The following is a 20,631-nucleotide window of genomic DNA, read 5'->3' as shown; positions in this document are numbered from 1 at the left end:
GCTGGAGGGTCATGTCAGGATGAGCCTGCAGGAAGGGTACCACATGAGGGAGGAGGATGTCCGTGAAGAGTACTTTTTGCCAGTCGTGTCCGCTCCAACGACAGTGGGTTTGTGCCCGTAGGTGACGTTGTTGCCGGTGATGTTTGGTGAGGACCTGCCTTACAACAGGCTTACATGCCCTCAGTCCAGCCTCTCTCAGCCTATTGCGCACAGTCTGAGCACTGATGGAGGGGTTGTGCGTTCCTGGTGTAACACAGGCAGTTGTTGTTGCCGTCCTGTACCTGTCTTGCAGGTGTGATGTTCGGATGTGCAGGTGTTGTTACACGTGGTCTGCCACTGCGAGGACGATCAGCTGTCCGTCCTCTCTCCCTGTAGCACTGTCTTAGGCGTCTCACAGTACGGACATTGCAATTTATTGCCATGGCCACATCTGCAGTCCTCTTGCCTCCTTGCAGCATGCCTAAGGCCTGGTCAGAAAGCTGATCAGGGACCCTGGTCATCTTTCTTTTGGTGTTTTTCAGAGTCAGTAGAAAGGCCTCTAGTGTCCTAAGTTTTCATAGCTGTGACCTTAATTGCCTACCGTCTGTAAGCTGTTAGTGTCTTAACGACCGTTCCACAGGTGCCTGTTCATTAATTGTTTATGGGTCATTGAACAAGCATGGCACGCAGTGTTTAAACCATTTACAATGAAGTTATTTAGTAAAAATCTAAATATCTTTGAAAGACAGGACCCTGAAAAAGGGATATTTATTTTTTTGCTGAGTTTATATTTTGTTTTCTAAGACATTGTAATGTTTATCATTCACAACTAAATTTGCCAAATAACACTAAATCTAGCCTTTGAAATATGCACACTCGCTTCAGAATGGGAAAAATATATTTTCTATTTCATTCTGCTAAGTCCAATTATATTATTCTTACAATAAAATAATGTCACGGGGCTTATAAGCATATCTTGTCAGCTAAATGAACTAGCCTATAGTATGGCGCATAGCCAGATAACAACATACAGTAGGCCGACTCATATTCGGTTCTTCTGAAATACATTTTCTTCATATGTTTCTTTATACCTGCCTACAATTTAAAAAAGGGTTTATTGTGAGGGTGTATATTTAAGCAATATGGCCCGAGGGGGTGTGGTATATGGCCAATATTCCACCACTACGGGCTGTTCTTAAGCGCGATGCAACGTGGCGTGCTTGGTTACAGCCCTTAGCCATGGTATATTGGCCATATGCCACAAACTCCCGAGCTGCCTTATTGCTGTTATAAACTGGTTACCAACCTAATTTAAAGCAATAAAAACAAACGTTTTGTCATACCCGAGCTATACAATGTGATATATCACAGCTGTCAGCCAATCAGCATTCAGGGCTCAAACCACCCAGTTTATAATAACCCTTTAGACCCCAATAGAATTCTATAATGCTGCTGTAGATTACTGATAATTTTCAAGATAAAGCTCATTTTCTCACACATTTCAACTGCTCTAAAATAAAGAACAAATGACAATTAGAAGTTAACTTAGTTTTGAAGAGCAGATTCATGTCAATAGGAGTAACACTCATTTTGTCTTCCGTTATGTACAATCACTATCAAAAAAACTCAACACAACAAACTCTAGAGTATTTAAATTCTAGTAAATTACTCACTCAATGTACCAAGTATAATTAATATATTATACTTGTAATTTACATATAACTATTTTTTAAATAATCATAAATGTGACCAGAGAACAATATTCAAATTGTATTGGTCACATACACATGGTTAGCAGGTGTTATTGGGAGTGTAGTGAAATGCTTATGCTTCTAGATCCGACAGAGAAGCAGTATCTAACATGTAATATCTAACAATTCCGTAACAAAACCTAATACACACAATCTAGTAAAGGAATGGGATGAGAATATATAAGTATAAAATATATAGATCAACAGTGACAGACAGAGCGGCTAAGATGCAATAGATGGTAAGAAAAGATAATGAAGCATGCAGTATATACATATGAGATGACTAATGCAAGATATGTAAACATTATTAGTGGCATTATCAAAGTGACAAATGTTATATTTATTAAAGTGGCCAATGATATCAAGTCTGTAGGTAGGCAGCCGCCTCTCTGTGTTAGTGATGGCTATTTTAACAATCTGATGGCCTTGAGATAGAAGCTGTTTTTTAATCTCTCTGTCCTAGCTATGATGCAAGTGTACTGACCTCTCCTCCTGAATGGAAGCGGGTTGAGCAGGTAGTGGCTCGGGTGGTTATTGTCCTTGATTATATTTTTTTTGCCTTCCTGTGACATCGGGTGTTGTAGGTGTCCTGGAGGGCAGGTAGTTTGCCCCCAGTGATGCGTTGTGCAGACAGCACCACCCTCTGGAGAGCCCTGCGGTTGTGGGCGATGCAGTTGCAGTACCAGGCGGTGATGTAGCCCTACAGGATGCTCTCAATTGTGCACCTGTAAAAGTTAGTAAGGGTTTTCGGTGACAAGACACATTTTCTTTCACCACAGTGTCTGTGTGCGTGGACCATTTCAGTTTGCTGGTGATATGTACACAGAGAAACTTAACTTTCCACCTTCTCCACTGCTGTCCCGTCGATGTGCAGTTTCCTGAAGTCCACAATCATCTCTTTTGTTTTGCTGACATTGAGTGAGATGTTATTTTCCTGACACCACACTCCGAGGTCCCTCATCTCCTCCCTGTAGTCTTGTCGTTGTTGGTAATCAAGCCTCCACTGTTGTGTCGTCTGCAAACTTGATGATCGAGTTGGAGGTGTGCATGGCAACGCAGTCGTGGGTGAGCAGGGAGTGCAGGCTGGGGCAGAGAACGCACCCTTGTGGGGCCCCAGTATTGAGGATCAGTGAGGTGGAGATGTTTCCTACCTTCACCACCTGGGGGCGGCCTGTCAGGAAGTCCAGGACCCAGTTGCACAGGGCAGGGTCGAGATCCAGGTGATAGTCATTTAGTTCAGTTACCTTCACTTTCTTGGGAACAGGAACAGTGGTGGCCATCTTGAAGCATGTGTGGACCGCAGACTGGGATAGGGATTGATTGAATATGTCCGTAAACAGGCCAGCAAACTGGTCTGCGCATGCACTGAAGATGCGGCTAGGGATGCCGTCTGGGCAGGCAGCCTTGTGAGGATTAACACGTTTAAATGTTTTAATCACGTTGGCCACGGAGAAGGAGAACCCACAGTCTTTGGTAGGTAGGCCGTGTTGTTGGCACTGTATTGTCTTCAAAGCACGCAAAGAAGTTGTTTAATTTGTCTGGAAGCAAGATGTCGATATCCGCAACGGGGCTGGTTTTCCTTTTGTAATCCGTGATTGTCTGTAGACACATGTCTCGTGTTTGAGTCGTTGAATTGCGACTCCACTTTGTGTCTATACTTGACACTTTGCCTTGTGGAGGGAATAACTACACTGTTTGTATTCGGCCATATTTCCAGTCGCCTTGACATGGTTAAATGCGGTGGTATGTGCTTTCAGTTTTGCCCAAATGCTGCCATCAATCCACGGTTTCTGGTTAGGGAAGGTTGTAATAGTAAGTGGGTACATATCCTATACACTTCCTTATAAACTCGCTCACCGAGTCAGCGTATACGTCAATGTTATTGTCTGAGGCTACCCGGAACGTATCCCAGTCCACGTGATCGAAGCAATCTTGAAGCGTGGAATCCGATTGGTCAGACCAGTGCTGGATAGGCCTAAGCACTTCCTGTTTTAGTTTCGGGCTATAGGAGGAGAGCAACAAGATGGAGTCATGGTCAGATTTGCCAAAGGGAGGGCATTGTATGCATCGCTGAAGTTAGAGTTGCAGTGGTCGAGTGTGTTACCTGCTCGTGTACTGCAATCGATATGCTGATTGAATTTAGGTAGTCTTGTTCTCAAATTAGTTTTGTTAATATCCCCAGCTACAATAAATGCAGCCTCAGGGTATATGGTTGCCAGTTTGCGTAAAGTCCAGTGAAGTTCCTTGATGGCCATCTTGGTATCCGCTTGCTGCATTTGATTGTGAGGAATTCTAGGTCAGGTGAACAAAAGGACTTGAGTTCTTGTATGTTGTTACAATTACACCATGAGTTGTTAATCATGAAACATACACCCCCACCCTTCTTCTTACCAGCCTCAAATAAATGCTTCACAGAGTTCAAGTAACAGACACATCTCAACATCCAACTGTTCAGAGGAGACTGCATGAATCAGGCCTTCATGGTTGAATTGCTGCAAAGAAACCACTACTAAATGACACAAATATTAATAAGGAAACACAAGCAATGGACATTAGACCGGTTAAAATCTGTCCTTTTGGTCTGATGGGAGATTTTGGTTCCAACCACCATGTCTTTGTGAGACGCAGAGTAGGTGAAGGAATGATCTCTGCATGTGTGATTCCCACCGTGAAGCATGGAGGAGAAGTTGTGACCTAAGCCCAACAGTTAAACACAAATGACTAATCTCCATTTCGGTGGCTAGTTAGCTAGTTGTCTATGGCTAGTTAGCGAAAGTGACAGCTGAGGTTGCTGAGGTTGACGCTTCGAGGGCATCCTATATTTACCGCCACACACAACTTTTCTTGCCTAACAGGCTGGCTAGCTAGCTAGACACAGATATTATTGTAGGAAAAAAAGGCAGTTTGCGGCCGCTATAATAATTCTAAAGGGCCTTTGACTGCAGATATTGGTTCTAAAGGGTTAAATGGATTTATGAAACTTTTTTAAATGTAGATGTTCCAAAGGCGCACATCAGCTGCTTGTATGCGTGGAGTCTTTGAAATGCTAAATTTGTTTTATTATTTATTATCAGTCAATTACTGTGACACCGGCAGTCATTTGCATGACAATAGCCGGCGGACAAAATTGAATGACCGCCACAGCCCCTAATGTGTATATGTTTGGGTGTACTGAGTGTTCATTCTGTCATCTCTCTGCAGAATGGGAGCGCTGCTTGGGCTGATGAGAATGACAGTGGAAGAGGAAGAGGAGGAGAGGCCTCCAGAGACTTTGCTAAGGTACGTATCTGGTCTGGAGCACATTATGGCTGAACCAGGCTTTGGTTAGCACCCAGAACACAACAGGTCATCAAATACATATCTAGCAGTAAAGAAAGAATGTTGTTCATCTCATAGAGAAGGTCACACGTCAGATTTTTATATAATGAACCCTTAGTATTTATTAGTAGTGATCGCTTGATGATACTTTCCTTTAGTTAGACAATTGATTAGAAGCAATTCAATAAATACAAATGCATGTTGGACTTGAGTGGTATATTTAAAAGTATCAAAAGATAAGACTGACTGAAACGCAATGGCTTTCACCTTCAGCTGTATGAGCTTGACAGTGACCCCAACAGAAAGGAGTTCCTGGATGACCTGTTCACCTACATGCAGAAACGAGGTAAGAAGGCTGACTTTTAGAAAGCAACGCTCCCCTACTACTTCCATTTAGACTTCCTTCATTTCCTCTTTTACGTGCTATGGTTCACTTGTAGAGATACTGAAATTCTCACAAAGAGTGTGTCTTGCCTGTATGATTCACAACACCATAGTTTCTCTTCCACTTTCAGTCGCATGCAAGCACACACACACGCCCGAAACAAGCCCTTTCTCAGAGAAAATAGTAGTCAACTAGAAAATACACAAAGTATTGAACACTGTGAATTCTGTTTTGCTGTGTTGAAGATGTTTGAGGGCTTGTCAGGTGAGAGCAGTCTCCTGCTGTCCCCTCTGACCCACGTATGCACACACACACTGTCTCAGACCTGAGAGAACCTGTTTAGGCTGTGACTAATTCACTAAGCGCAAAGCCTGGAAGGCTCCACAATCAGTCTGCTTTCTAAACATGCCCCAAATAAATGAAAGGGACCACCTCAGACTACAGAACTGCTAAGGGATAAAGGGCTCAGTTCAAGCCAACCTGCAAATTGCAGTATTTTATAAACATAGCTTTTTCTCTGTGGTCATATCACATTTTCAGAATGCATTTATCTCATGTTCAAATGCCAGGTACACTCCTCTCCATATGTATTTGGACAGTGAAGCTATTTTTTTATATTTTTAATGTGGCTCTATATTCCACCATTTTGGATTTGAGATCAATTGTTTCATATAAGGCATAAGTATTTCGACAAATTCACTAAGTGTATTAAAGTAGTCAAAAGTTTAGTATTTGGTCCCATATTCCTTGCACTCAATGACTACATCAAGCTTGTGACTCTACAAACTCGGATGCATTTGCAGTTTGTTTTTGTAGTTTCTGGTTATATTTTGCGCAATAGGAACTGAATGGTGACTAATGTATTGCCATTTTGGAGTCACTTTTATTGTGATTAAGAATAGGATGTTTCCATATTCATGTGGATACTACTATGATTATGGATAATTGTGAAAAAGGTTCGGTGAGAAAGTTAAGAGGCACAAAGAACATGACTTCCTTTTCAGTCTTTTGTTTAGGTTAGTATTGTGGAGTAATTACAATGTTGTTGATCCATCCACAGTTCTCTCCTATAATAGCCATTAAACTCTGTAACAGTTTTAAAATCACCATTGGCATCATGGTGAATTCCCTGAGCAGTTTCCTTAATGTCCGAGAACTGAGTTAGGAAGGGAGCCTGTATCTTTTTGTAGTGGCTGGGTGAATACTTTCTCAAGGCACTGTACCATAATGAATTTAATGGACTGGAAATTATTTTCCCACTGTAGCTACTGGCTTTCTGTGACTTTACACTATAGAGTACTACTCAATTCCAAAATGTTATGATTGAATCCCCCATACCCCTGCAAGGCTTGTAAGGAGAAAAGGTTTGTTAACTAACTTGTAACAAATAAAGAAGAACATTCACATTTAACATGGTCAATTTATAAACACAAATAAAACTTGTATATCAGGTTTATTTTCAAATGAAAAAGTTTTATATTGTGAAGTGACAAGATGAGCATCTTGCGTGTGAGCATTATTTTTCATAACCAGTGATAATTGGTAATAGTAATATTGGGATCATTTTTTAGTTCAAAGACAACTTTGGTAGTATTATAAACTTTGAAACAACTTATTTGTAGTAGGCTACAGAATTTAGAGAAAAGTTGTTTCTCTGAACCTCAGGCAGTAGGCTCAAACAAGCCTGTTACTCTCCCCAGTCAGAGGCAGCCTGCTTGTCTCAGACTGACCAGCAACCTATACTCCCTATTTATGGTTAGAAAACAAATTTGAAGGCCAGAATTGTGGGGATAAAACACTCATCATGTTTATGCAACCTAATCACCATACTAATTCTTCCAGGGTGTAGAGGGGCATATGATGTTCCCCCATGATGAAAGGGGGCCATGACTGAAAAGGTTTGGGAAGCACTGAACTAGCTAATGATTAGCACAAATACAGATGGGCAACCCCATGTTTCTGCCTATTTATTTATAGCCACTATGTTGCACAATTTGGGCTACAGGTTATAATGCTTATTGCTGAACAACACACCAGTCTGAAAATATGGACCAGGGGGAAATTATATTCGAATGGTGTCACCATTTTACATGAATTTTGAGTATCTTGAAGCAGTTCAGTACAAAAACATGAAATGCAACGTTCAATTAAACGGAAAGGGTGTGTTCTGAATGACCAGTTGAAAAACGGGGAGGGATTCTGCTGTGGGTCCAAAATGCACCGCTTCCCTTAAAGTATGTCACTCATTGCTTCAAGCCACACCTCAGCACACCCACCAAATGGAGCAAATGTAGGCTATCTTAGTCTGTTTAAGGAAGTTGAACGTCTTGGGGAAACATGTCATTCAATACAAGCCGGTACGCAACGTAGTAAACATTCAATCAAACCCCAGAACTGACTTTCTCAGTCGTTCTACCAAGAAATTCTTGGTAGAAATACTTGCATGACAAGTATTTGATCCCCTACCAACCAGTAAGAATTCTGTCTTTCACAGACCTGTTAGTTTTTCTTTAAGAAGCCCCCCTGTTCTCCATTCATGCACCTGTTTGAACTCATTACCTGTATAAAAGACACACCTGTCCACACACTCAGTCAAACAGACTCTAACCTCATCACAATGGCCAAGACCAGAGAGCTGTGTAAGGAAAACAGAGGTTTATGTACCAAATATGAAGTTCTGCTTTTCTGATGTATCACCTACTTATGTCATGCAATAAAATGCAAATGAATTAGTTAAAAATCATACAATGTGATTTTCTGTATTTTTGTTTTAGATTCCGTCTCTCACAGTTGAAGTGTACCTATGATAAAAAATTACAGACCTCTACATGCTTTGTAAGTAGGAAACCCTGCGAAATCGGCAGTGTATCAAATACTTGTTCTCCCTACTGTATGAAACATTTGATCTCAAATCCAAAATGCTGGAGTATAGAGCCGTGTGTGTGTGTGTGTGTGTGTGTGTGTGTGTGTGTGTGTGTGTGTGTGTGTGTGTGTGTGTGTGTGTGTGTGTGTGTGTGTGTGTGTGTGTGTGTGTGTGTGTGTGTGTGTGTGTGTGTGTGTGTGTGTGTGTGTGTGTGTGTGTGTGTGTGTGTGTGTGTGTGTGTGTGTGTGTGTGTGTGTGTGCACGTGCTAAGATGCTGTCAAAACATTGCCACGGCGGATGCCATCGACTCCGACCCTAAGACAGTCAAATGAGTGCCTGTAGAGAGAGCCTTATGTGTGTCCTCAGAGGTAGCTAGTGACTCCCCTCCCTGGGCTTGGCCGGCCTGGCCTGGCACGTGTGTTTTTAGATGTCTTGTTGGGGGATGATGTATTCGTTAGAGAGGGAGAGGATCTGTCATTGGCCAGTTAGCATGTCACTGCTCTGACAGTGGGGAGTGAAAGGCTGACCCTTGTACTGTGTTGGGCAGATCGCAATCTTCATCAAGCCGACTAAAACGCCTGATTGATGATGATGACTTAATCAGTTGTTTTTTGTGGATTCCTTTTTTATCTTACATACTGCAAGTGTGTTGTTTTCAACCAGTCAAGTTCAATCTGGTTTCATTCATGGTGCATCATTTTGTTCAGAACACGGTGCCAGGATGAGTTTCAAAATCTGTTTCTTCACATGCTTAATCCACACCTGTTGTTTACGAACAGTGAAATGCTTACTTACAGGCCCAATGCAGTGAGAAAGAAATTGATAAATAATAGAAGTAATAATAGATATACAACAAATAACTCATTTGGCTATATACAAGTGTTACCAGTACCGAGTCGATATGCAAGGGTACAAGGTAATTGAGGTAGCTAAAGGTGTACAGTACCAGTCAACAGTTTGAATACACCTACTCATTCAAGGGATTTTCTTTCTTTATTTTTACTATTTTTCTTGTTGTAAAATAATAGTGAAGACATCAAAACTATAAAATGGCACATATGGAATCATGTAGTCACCAAAAAAGTGTTAAACAAATCAAAATATATTTGAGATTCTTCAAAGTAGCCACCCTTTGCCTTGATGACAGCTTTGCACACTCTTGGCATTCTCTCAATAAGCTTCATGAGGTAGTCACCTGGAATGCATTTTGATTAATAGGTGTGCCTTGTTAAAAGTTCATTTGTGGAATTTCTTTCCTCCTTAATGCGTTTGAGCCAATCAGTCGTTGTGATATACAGAAGGCAGCCCTATTGGGTAAAAGACCAAGTCCATATTATGGCAAGAACAGCTCAAATAAGTAAAGAGAAACGACAGTCCATCATCACTAAGACATGAAGGTCCGTCAATCCGGAAAATGTCAAGAACTTTGACAGTTTATTCAAGTGCAGTCGCAAAAACCATCAAGCGCTATGATCAAACTGGCTCTCATGAGGACCGCCACAGGAAAGGACGACCCAGAGTTACCTCTGCTGCAGATTATAACCTCATTACAGTTAACTGCATCTCAGATTGCAGCCAATAAATGCTTCACGTAGTTCAAGTAACAGACACATCTCAACATCAACTTTTCAGAGGAGACTGCTTGAATCAGGTCTTCATGGTCAAAATGCTGCAAAGAAACCACTACTAAAGGACACCAATAAGAAGAGACTTGCTTTGGCCAAGAAACATGAGCAATGAACATTAGACCAGTGGGAATCTGTCCTTTGCTCCGAGTCCAAATTTTAGATTTTTGGTTCCAACCGCCGTGTCTTTGTGAGACGCAGAGTAAGTGAACGGATTATCTCAGCATGTGTGGTTCCCACCATGAAGCATGGAGGAGGAGGAGTGATGGTTGGGGATGCTTTGCTGGTGACACTGTCAGTGATTTATTTAGAATTCATTGCAAACTTAACCAGCATGGCTACCACAGCATTCTGCAGCAATACATCATTCCATCTGGTTTGTGCTTAGTTGGGCTACCATTTGTTTTTCAACAGGACAATGACTCCAAGCACAAGTCCAGACTGTGTAAGGGCTATTTGACAAAGATGGAGAGTGATGGCGTGCTGCATCAGTTGACCTCAACCCAATTGAGATGGTTTGGGATGAGTGAAGTAAAAGCAGCTAATAAGTGCTCAGCATATGTGGGAACTCCTTAAAGACTGCTGGAAAAACATTCCTCATGAAGCTGATTGAGAGAATCCCAAGAGTGAGCTAAGTTGTCATCAAGACTAAGGGTGGCTACTTTGAAGAATCTCAAATCTCAAATATATTTGTTTAACACTTTTTTGGTTACTACCTGATTCCATAGTTTTGATGTTTTCACTATTATTCTACAATGTAGAAAATAGTAAGAATAAAGATTAACCCTTGAATGAGTAGGTTTATCCAAACTTTTGACTGGTACTGTACATATCACTACGAATAAAGGTACAGACCGTAAACAGTAGCGGCAGCGTATGTGATGAGTCAAAGAAGTTATTAAAAAGTCATTCAAGATAATTGTGAGTAGTGTTGGGTGAGTCCTGACTTGTAGCTGTGTTGTTTCCAATAAGATGCACTGAAAGAGTGATTACCCCAAGGCTTCTTTATTGATGATATCACAGGATCATTCTAGAAGGTCAATGCTTTTAGCTGCGATGTTCTCTATCCCCTCATTGCCATGGTGCAGCAAATAATTTCACCTACCTACCCTGTCAATACCTCTTTTGTGGCCTGAGAGAGAAAGAACCTCCTTTTTCTACTTCAATAAGCGGCACTTGGCTGACCTCCGCTGTCTCCTAAATCGGGGCCTTAATCATGGAGAACAAATTGCTTGGCTGTCTTCCCACTCGGCTGTGAGAACAGGGCTACCCCAGGACTACCGTGAGATGCAGCCCTCGGCCGCTTGCTTCCCCGCCAGGCCGGTGATCTCTGGAAAAAAAACATGTCTGGCCCTGTTATGGATCAATTGGAGGCACTGTACTCCATTTTTGTTTTGTTTTTGTGGCTTCTGCTGCACCATCAAATGAAAATACAGATTTTATACCTGGATACTGCATTTCATTTTCAGTTCTTTGAGTGTCAAAATGTCTTCTAATTATATTACTGTGTTTTGAGGTAGGAGAAAACACTCTTTAGATATAGAGTATATTTGGACAGCTGATCAAACAATGTTAGTTGGAAAAGAAAGAAAGAAATTACCCACTTCATGCTTCATGCCCCCCCCCCTCCCCCAAGTCCGTGGGAAATAACTGAAAGGAAACTTGCGAGAGAATCCCATTTGGCCTTGTGTGCCTAAAAACAGGCATGTTTTGTCTGTGTGTTCATTGTTGAGGAATTTCACCAGCTGTCTTGCACCCAATGGCCTGTGAAGAGGCCCATTGATGCACCCCACATTAGAGTAGCAGCAGCAGCGTTTCCTCTTCAATTGGTGGCTGAGGACTCTGGAGTGTTTAGCTGCTGTGTTTTCCTGTAGCCTTATTGTTTATCATATCCATTTCACTTCTTGTTTTCTCTTCCCCATTGGGAACACGGAGAAAAACTTTGACACTGTTGTGTTGCTATTAACCACCTTAAAGGCTTCAATTTAAGCAGATGGGTGATTGTTTGTTTTGATTTGACAGCCTTCCCTCACCTCCTGTTCTGAGATGGGATGGGGGCTAGGAGGGAGGGGGTAAGGGAGACTGTAGGAGAAAAGGGCACTTTATGAAGAAAAAACCCAAGTGCAAAGCAGCCAAATGCCTGTCAGCGCTGTCCACTTGAGATGATTAATGGTGCCTAGGTCTGATGGACAGAGCAAGTGTGAGAGACTTCTGTTGAGGCAATCACGGGACTGAGAGAGAGAGCGAGAGAGTGGGGTTAAGACAAGTGTTTAATGTCTTTGCTGTAACTAAGAAGCTTGATCTTGACATCTAGCCACTTCGCTAGCAAACCAAATGAAAAGCTGGAGCCCAGAGCAGGATATTATTGATTTGACATCTTAGATTTCTTATATTTATAAGCAGTGGCATAGCATGCACCCCCGCAGCTGTGCCCCTAACTCCCTAAAATTGTATTGAAAATGATACCGTCAGTATTATGCAATACCCTAGTATATTGTGGCGGTGTCAGAGGAAGTCCCAAAAAATTGCCAGACTCCGGTCACTCAAGTCATAGACAGTTCTCTGTTCTCAAGTGGTACCAGAGCGCCATGTCTAGGTCCAAAAGGCTCCTTTAACAGCTTCTACCCCCAAGCCATAAGACTGCTGAACAATTAAACACATGGCCACCCAGACTATTTGCATAGACCCCAACCCCCCACCTTGTTTTTACACTGCTGCTACTCGCTGTTTATTATCTATGCATAGTCAGTTTACCCCTAGCTACATGTACAAATTACCTCAACTAACCTGTACCCCCGCACATTGACTCTGTACCAGAACCTACTGCATATAGCCTCATTTATTATTTTGTTACAATTTATTCGATTTTTTTTACTTTAGTTTATTTAGTAAATATTTTCTTAACTCTATTTTCTAAACTGTATTGTTGGTCAAGGGCTTGTAAGTAAACATTTCATGGTAAGGTACCTGTTGTATTCCGTGCATGTGACAGAAAATGTGATTTGATTTGGTACGGTATAAATGGTAGTCGTGGCCAATATTGGGGATGCACGATATATCGGTGAACATATTGGAATAGGCTGATATTAGCTAAAAATGCCAACATCTGTATCGGCCGAAAGTCTAGTTTAACGCCGATGTGCAAAACCGATGTTAAAGCTGATGTGCATACCTATATAACGTAGGTACATGATGTAATGACGCCACATAAAATTTTGCACTACACGTGCAACACAGCATTCCTAACCCACAATGTCTGCTGTGTGGATCGAGCAGTCAACAAGTCAAGCAGTCATTTGAAAGATGAAGAACATTTCAGCGAGACAACTCAAAGGCGAAGTCCATTAATGCCAAGATAATGGAATTCATTAATGCCAAGATAATGGAATTCATTAATGCCAAGATAATGGAATTCATTAATGCCAAGATAATGGAATTCATTGCCCTTGACAATCAACCATTCTCTGTCATTGTTGATGTTGGCTTTCACAACTGATCGAGCACCAGTTACCAAGTGCGCTATTATTCAGATGTTTCCCTACCGGAGTTGCACAGTAATAGCGTCATTGCTATTTGCTTCACGACATACTATGGAACACCGTTTGGGTCTCTGCGTATCAAAAAAGATAGATGTCAAATAACACTATTTGACAATAACACTATTTGACGTGTTAAATAAGCTTTTAATGTGACACTTCTAGTATACAGTGTTGTGTGTTCTGAATTTGTATGTGCAAGCCAAGCGCCACCACTACTATCTGTAGCACTGTCAAAGCTGTACAAAAAAGTCTACAAACACCGGCCACAAACGATGTGTTTACAATTCTGCATTGGTAATAAAGCATTATTTGTTCAACCGCAACTTCTAGGGTAGCTAGCTAGCTTTAGCTTGGTACCTAGATGGCACCATACAACCACCGTGAAAACAATGACCAGTAGAAACTGCAGTCATTTTCACTATTCTTTGCAATGATTTAGGAATCCTTGTGAGTAAGTATTGTTGTTCCCCTATTGAAATTGAACAGTTCATGAAAATAAATAGTTAGCCAGCTACTTAACCCTGTTGCCCAAAGCTAACGTTATAAGTAGGCAGCTAGCTTCATCTGCCTAGTGAGGCTCGACCTGACCAGGGTATGTGTTGTGAAGCTAGCCACAATAAGTATTAGCGGTTTGCTGTCAATATAAAAGTCCCTTTTTGAATGTGATGCAGAAGGTTGCTATTGGTGGAATCATGCCATATTTAGACTAGATCATGTTAAACAAGGTTGGAGTGTGAAGCAATGAAATGTGGTATCAGTCTACTCGGTGACACCCACAGAACACAACAGTGAAGGGTTTACGGAAATATTAGCGTTGTAGCTCTTATTGCGGGACTGTGTGAAATCACCTCCCCGGTCAGCCTATTGTTTGTATTGACATTCATATTGCACTGTAAGCTTTACCTAAGGATTGGGGATCAATGAAATGGGGTAACAGTATACTCAATACCCAATATATTTTTTCCAACGTCATCCTCAGTTATCAGACTCCAAAACATCCACACAGTATTGTTTTTCCTCGGGAATAGCGTTCAATACACATAGGTTGACAATAAATGTGGCTCAATTCAGTTGCTTCAGAGTCCCGCAATAAGAGCTACAATGCTAATGTTCTCTGGGTGTTTTTGAGTAAACTGATACCCCATGTCATCGATCCACAATCCATAGGTAAGGCTGTACAGTGAAATACGTATACGCCCCCAATGCAATTCTAAAGTGTGATTTCAACAGATTTTTGTCAAATAAACAAATTATCCTTTGTTGATTTTATATAACATTCCAACCTCGTATAGCATGATCTATTAAATAATGGCATAATAACTAGCTAACTATAGCTACTGAAACAGATTGTCGTTTTACTATTTTTGGGGAAGAACATTGTTTGCATCCATTTTATGACCTGCACTGTAGGTGCGTGAGACGGCTTTACCAGCATCATAGCATACATATCGATGAATCGTTGTGACATATGAAAATCGAGTGTTGGTGTAATCAATATGTAATAACTACCTAAAGAAATTCTGAAAGCGTTAAATTATGTGACATGCAGTCATATTCAGGTCATGATTGGTCATCAAGCTAATTTGATACGTCAAATAGTGTTATTTAATGTGTTCCTTTTTTGACATGCAAAGACCCAAACGGCATTCCATAGAAATTCTGATTGAGAATGAAACGACTGAACAAATTAACAACGAAACAGCACAGCAAGTAAGTGAAAGAAATAGGTTTTGATTAAGTTTTATTCGTAATGGGGACATACACTACCGTTCATAAGTTTGGGGTCACTTAGAAATGTTTTGAAAGAAAAGCACATTTTTTTCCATTAAAATACCATCAAATTTATCAGAAATGCAGTGAAGACATTGTTAATGTTGTAAATTGTAGCTGGAAATGGCAGATTTTTTTAATGGAATATCTACATGGGCGTACAGAGGCCCATTATCAGCAACCATCACGCCTGTGTTCCAATGGCACGTTGTGTTAGCTAATCCAAGTTTATCATTTTAAAAGGCTAATTGATCAGAAATGTATTAGAAAACCCTTTTGCAATTATGTTAGCACAGCTGAAAACTGTTCTGATTAAAGAAGCAATAAAACTGTCCACCTTTAGTCTAGTTGAGTATCTGGAACATCAGCATTTGTGGGTTCGATTACAGGCTCAAAATGGCCAGAAACAAAGAACTTTCTTTTGAAACTCGTCAGTCTATTCTTGTTCTGAGAAATGAAGGCTATTCCATGCGAGAAATTGCCAAGAAACTGAAGATCTTGTATAGTACTGTGTACTATACATCACAGAACAGCGGAAACTGGCACTAACCAGAATCGAAAGAGGAGTGGGAGGCCCCGGTGCACAACTGAGCAAGAGGACAAATACATTAGTGTCTAGTTTGAGAAACATGCTCCTTAAATAGTACCCGCAAAAGACCAGTCTCAACGTCAACAGTGAAGCGGTGACTGGGATGCTGGCCTTCTAGGCAGAGTTGCAAAGAAAAATCCATATCTCAGACTGGCAAATAAAAATAAAACATTAAGATAGACAAAAGAACACAGACACTGGACAGAGGAAGATTGGAGAAAAGTTATGGACAGACAAATCTAAGTTTGAGGTGTTTGGATCACAAAGAACATTCGTGAGACGCAGAAAAAAATGAAAAGATGCTGGAGGAGTGCTTGATGCCATCTGTCAAGCATGGTGGAGGCAATGTGATGATCTGGGGGTGCTTTGGTGGTGGTAAAGTGGGAGATTTGTTCAGGGTAAAGGGGATTTTGAAGGAAGGCTATCACTCCATTTTGCAATGCCATGCCATACCCCGTGGACAGCGCTTAATTGGTTCCAATTTCCTCCTACAACAGGACAATGAGCCAAAGCACAGCTCTAAATTATGCAATAACTATTTAGGGAAGAAGCAGTCAGCTGGTATTCTGTTTATAATGGAGTGGCCAGCACAGTCCCCTGATCTCAACTCTATTGAGCTGTTGTGGGAGCAGCATGACCGTATGGTACGTAAGAAGTGCCCATCAAGCCAATCCAACTTGTGGGAGGTGCTTCAGAAAGCATGGGGTGAAATATCTTCAGATTACCTCATCAAATTGACAACTAGGATGCCAAAGGTCTGCAAGGCTGTAATTGCAAATGGAGGATTCTTTGACAGAAGCAGAGTTTGAAGGACACTTATTTCAATTAAAAAAATATATATTTATAACTTTGTCAAAGTCTTGACTATACTTCCTATTCATTTTTCCAACTCATTTCATGTATGTTTTCAAGGAAAACAAGGACATTTCTAAGTGACCCCAAATGTCTTTGGTGTGCAGCTGAAGAAATCCCAAAATTTTGAATAATTTACTAAATCTTAGCTAATTCCACAAAGAAATCATAAAATGTCCCGGACAATATTATTGGCACCTTCTAGAAGTAATTTTAAATAATTAATGTCAAGCAGGTGATTCTCATTTACGTTGGAATTGAACTCACCTGTGGTTAGTTGAAGGTGGCTGCAGTATAAAAATCACGTATTCAACCAGTTTGAGTAGAGAAAAGGACTCATTCTCCTGTTTTGTGTCCCTGTGTGTACTGCAAAGAGCATGGCCAAAAGAAAGAAAACCAGATAATTATCTGAGGAGGTCAGACACAAGATTATAGCCAAGCATAGACAATCTCCAGAGACCTTGATGTTCCTGTTTCCACCGTATGTGATGTTATCAAGAAGTTTTAGGCCCATGCCACTGTAGCCAACCAACCTCACTGGACATGGCCGCAAGAGACAACTTGATGGAAGATTGCAGCGAAGGATTATTCTAATGGTGGAGAAAGCACCTCGGTCAACTGCCACACAGATTCAAGCTGACCTTCAGACACAAGGTACGACAGCTTCAACTCACACCATCCGTAGCCAACTCAATGAAAGGGGGTTATATGGCAGGAGACCCAGGAGGACCACTATCCTAGCCTGACTAATTTGTCAGAAAACACCTGAACATGCCAAAATTATTCTGGGAGAATGTCCTGTGGACAGATGAGACTAAATTAAAGCTGTTTGGTAAAGCACACATCCCTATGTTTACAGAAAACAAAATTAAGCTTTCAAAGAAAGTAACACTTTCCCTACAGTCAAACATGGAGGTTTAGTGATGTTTTGGGGCTGCTTCAATGCCCCTGGCACTGGTTGCCTTGAGCGTGTGCATGGCATCATGAAATCAAGTCAATACCAAGGTATTTTGGAGCGCAATGTCAGAAAGCTGGGTCTCTGTCCAAAGTCATAGTCTTCCAGCAGGACAATGACCCCAAACACACTTCAATAAGCACCCAGGAATGGTTCAAGACAAAACGCTGGACTGTTCTGAAGTGGCCAGCAATGAGCCCAGATCTAAATCCCATTGAAAACTTGTGGAGAGATCTGAAAATAGCAGTTATGAGAAGGCACCCTTCTAATCTGGGAGAACTGGAGCAGTTTGCACAAGAGGAGTGGGCCAAACTGCCAGTACAGAGGTGCAGAAAGCTCATCGATGGTTACTTGTTTGCTGTTATTTGGACCAAAGGCTGTGCTACCAAATGTTAAGGTGGGTGTCAATAATTTTGTCAATGCCATTTGTTTGTTTATTTTCTGTTTTAAATTAATATATTAAGTTCTGAATCAAAAACAAAGGTTCTGTAATATTAAAAGGGAAATAAAGAATTGTGGAGACCAAATACTTTGTTCAATTTCAACTTATTTTTAGGGAAAATTGTGAGTTATTTGAAAAATATTTTGCCACGACTGTATACCGCCCAAACATGGTGTAGTGTTGATATACTGCGTCAAGAAACCTAGTGCTGGGGGTTTGTTTGGCTATTGGAGTAAGAACTAGCTATGTTTATGGGAAAATCCTCCATAGTAAAGATTTAGATTGTAATGCTGTAAGCTGGCCTTGTCCGTGCCATTTAACCAGAACAGTCAGGACTGGACTGGAGAGAGGGAGAGAAACTGAGCTGATGGTTGTTTTGCATCATGGCTAAAACTGACAGACTGGTCAATAGTTTCTCTCCCAGAAACTATTGCACAACTTTTAACGAGGGCACAGGTCAAAAGTAGTGAATAGCCACCACTTGTCAGCTACTTGCTCCACCCCCCAATGGACATGTATTCTTCTTACTCACTCATCACTCTATGGACAAGTATCCTTGTTTACGCACTTGGCAGCATCTGTACAGAATTTAAAACTAGCTGTAAATATATACAGAGTATACCAAATATTAGGATCACCTTCCTGATATTGAGTTGCACCCCCCCCCCCCCCTGGGAAACTGTGGAGTGTGAAAAATCCAGCAGCGTTGTAGTTCTTGACACAAACCGGTGCGTCTGGTACCTACTACCATAATCTGTTCAAAGGCACTTAAATCTATTCGCCCTCTGAATGGCACACATACACAATCCATGTCTTAATTGTCTCAAGGCTTAAAAATCCTTCTTTAACCTGTCTCCTCCCTTTTTATCTACACTGATTTGAAGTGGATTTAACAAGTGACAATCAATCATAGCATTCAACTGATCAGTCTGTCATGGAAATGTTTTGTACACTGTGTATATCAAATCCAATGTATTTATATAGCCCTTCGTACATTAGCTGATATCTCAAAGTGCTGTACAGAAACCCAGCCTAAAACCCCAAACAGCAAGCAATGCAGGTGTAGAAGCACGGTGGCTAGGAAAAACTCCCTAGGAAGAAACCTAGAGAGGAACCAGGCTATGTGGGGTGGCCAGTCCTCTTCTGGCTGTGCCGGGTGGAGATTATAACAGAACATGGCCAAGATGTTCAAATGTTCATAAATGACCAGCATGGTCAAATAATAATAATCACAGGCAGAACAGTTGAAACTGGAGCAGCAGCATGGCCAGGTGGACTGGGGTCAGCTGTGTTTACTGAGGGCTGGCCACATTGGCTTGGCGGCCAGCGCTGCGTAGTGTAGTGGCGTGGGAACAGTAGATGCCCAGCGGGGGACGTGAGGATTTCCCTAACAGTAACCCAGAGACTGAGTGCTCTGTCCTCTACAATTACACCATGAATGGGCTCTTGGGATCCATGTATGCATTATATTACCACTGAGCAGGGCTAGCACTCACACTACAGGGCATTCCCCCCCCCCCATACAGGACAGTGAGGCTCGCTGTGCTGTACGTACACACACACTATAGCAGAGCTACAATGGGAACATTCTGTGGCCTGTTTAATAGGGCTTTATTTTAATTTAACAGTTTCTGGAAATGACTTGCCTGAGAGTTTTGCACACTCTGTCGTATGAGCACATCTGTCCATACAATTATAGTAGGTGTCGTGTGAGCAAAATGGTTTCCAACTGAATCCAAACCTGTTGAATCTAACCTCCCCCGCTGGTCTGAGAGGTGGTAAAACGTCAGGCTACTCATATGGTGCGCTGATTTAGAAACCATTTATTTGAATTTCATTCTGGTTTCACTACACTACTAACTCAACCATGAGTGTAGCAACCATGAGTGTAGCAAGATCTTATATAGATGACTAGCTCACAGATTCAGTTCCTTATGAGAAGTGTGAAACATGGCTGTAAAGAACAGTGACTGGGGCCAGAATAGAAATGTGATGGTACTGAAAAATCCCTCTCTCTGTCCTCCTCCCTCCCCCGCTCCTCTCATCACCCCTTTTTCCCTCTGTTTATTGTGCTACAGTTACAGCCACTGAAACCTGATAAGACCATGGGGGATAGGGGCCGAGGTTAGTGTGCAGGGCAGGCGGTGGGGGGAGGGGCTGGATTAAGGGGCCTCCTGTCCTACAGAGAATGATTAATGAGCCCCTAAAACTGGGGGGGCCCGCCTTTTTGATAGGGGGAACACTGATGGACAGCAGACGAGGGAAAGACTGCCACGTGTCTGGACTGCGAGGGAGGGGGGCATGAGGGATTAAGGTAACCAACAGACAGGGGAGGGGGGAGAGGGTGCCACAACTACAGAGGCATCAGAGGGGGAGTGGAGTGAAGGGAGGCATCAGGCCTGCATGTGTGGAAACAAGGCCACAGTCTTTCATTTCCCCTGGAAATGAGCGATCTGTCACTGGGGAAGACACTGGGGGTGTGTCCCAAACAGCACCCTATTCCCTATATAGTTTACAACTTTTAAACCAAGCCCTATGAGCACTACTTTTGACCTGTGCCCTG

At 41.8% G+C, this 20,631-nt stretch overlaps 1 protein-coding gene across 4 annotated transcripts in view; it reads left to right on the top strand.

The window, feature by feature from the left end:
* LOC124033791 (AT-rich interactive domain-containing protein 3B-like) overlaps positions 1-20,631 on the top strand; it is a 74,675-nt gene that overhangs the window by 37,847 nt on the left and 16,197 nt on the right. For all 4 annotated transcript variants that reach the window (XR_006838454.1, XM_046346092.1, XM_046346093.1 and 1 more), the window contains exons 3-4: positions 4,932-5,009; positions 5,322-5,394. Coding sequence is in view for 3 of the 4 variants with exons in the window: in XM_046346092.1 (XP_046202048.1) it covers positions 4,932-5,009; positions 5,322-5,394 (151 nt within the window). In the remaining variant the exon portion in view is untranslated. The remainder of the gene's footprint in view (positions 1-4,931; positions 5,010-5,321; positions 5,395-20,631) is intronic.

Source organism: Oncorhynchus gorbuscha, linkage group LG04 (genome assembly GCF_021184085.1).
Source record: "Oncorhynchus gorbuscha isolate QuinsamMale2020 ecotype Even-year linkage group LG04, OgorEven_v1.0, whole genome shotgun sequence".
Lineage (NCBI taxonomy): Eukaryota > Metazoa > Chordata > Actinopteri > Salmoniformes > Salmonidae > Oncorhynchus > Oncorhynchus gorbuscha.
The sequence above is the reverse complement of the archived record's forward strand: the minus strand, read 5'-3'. Positions and strand labels throughout refer to the sequence as shown.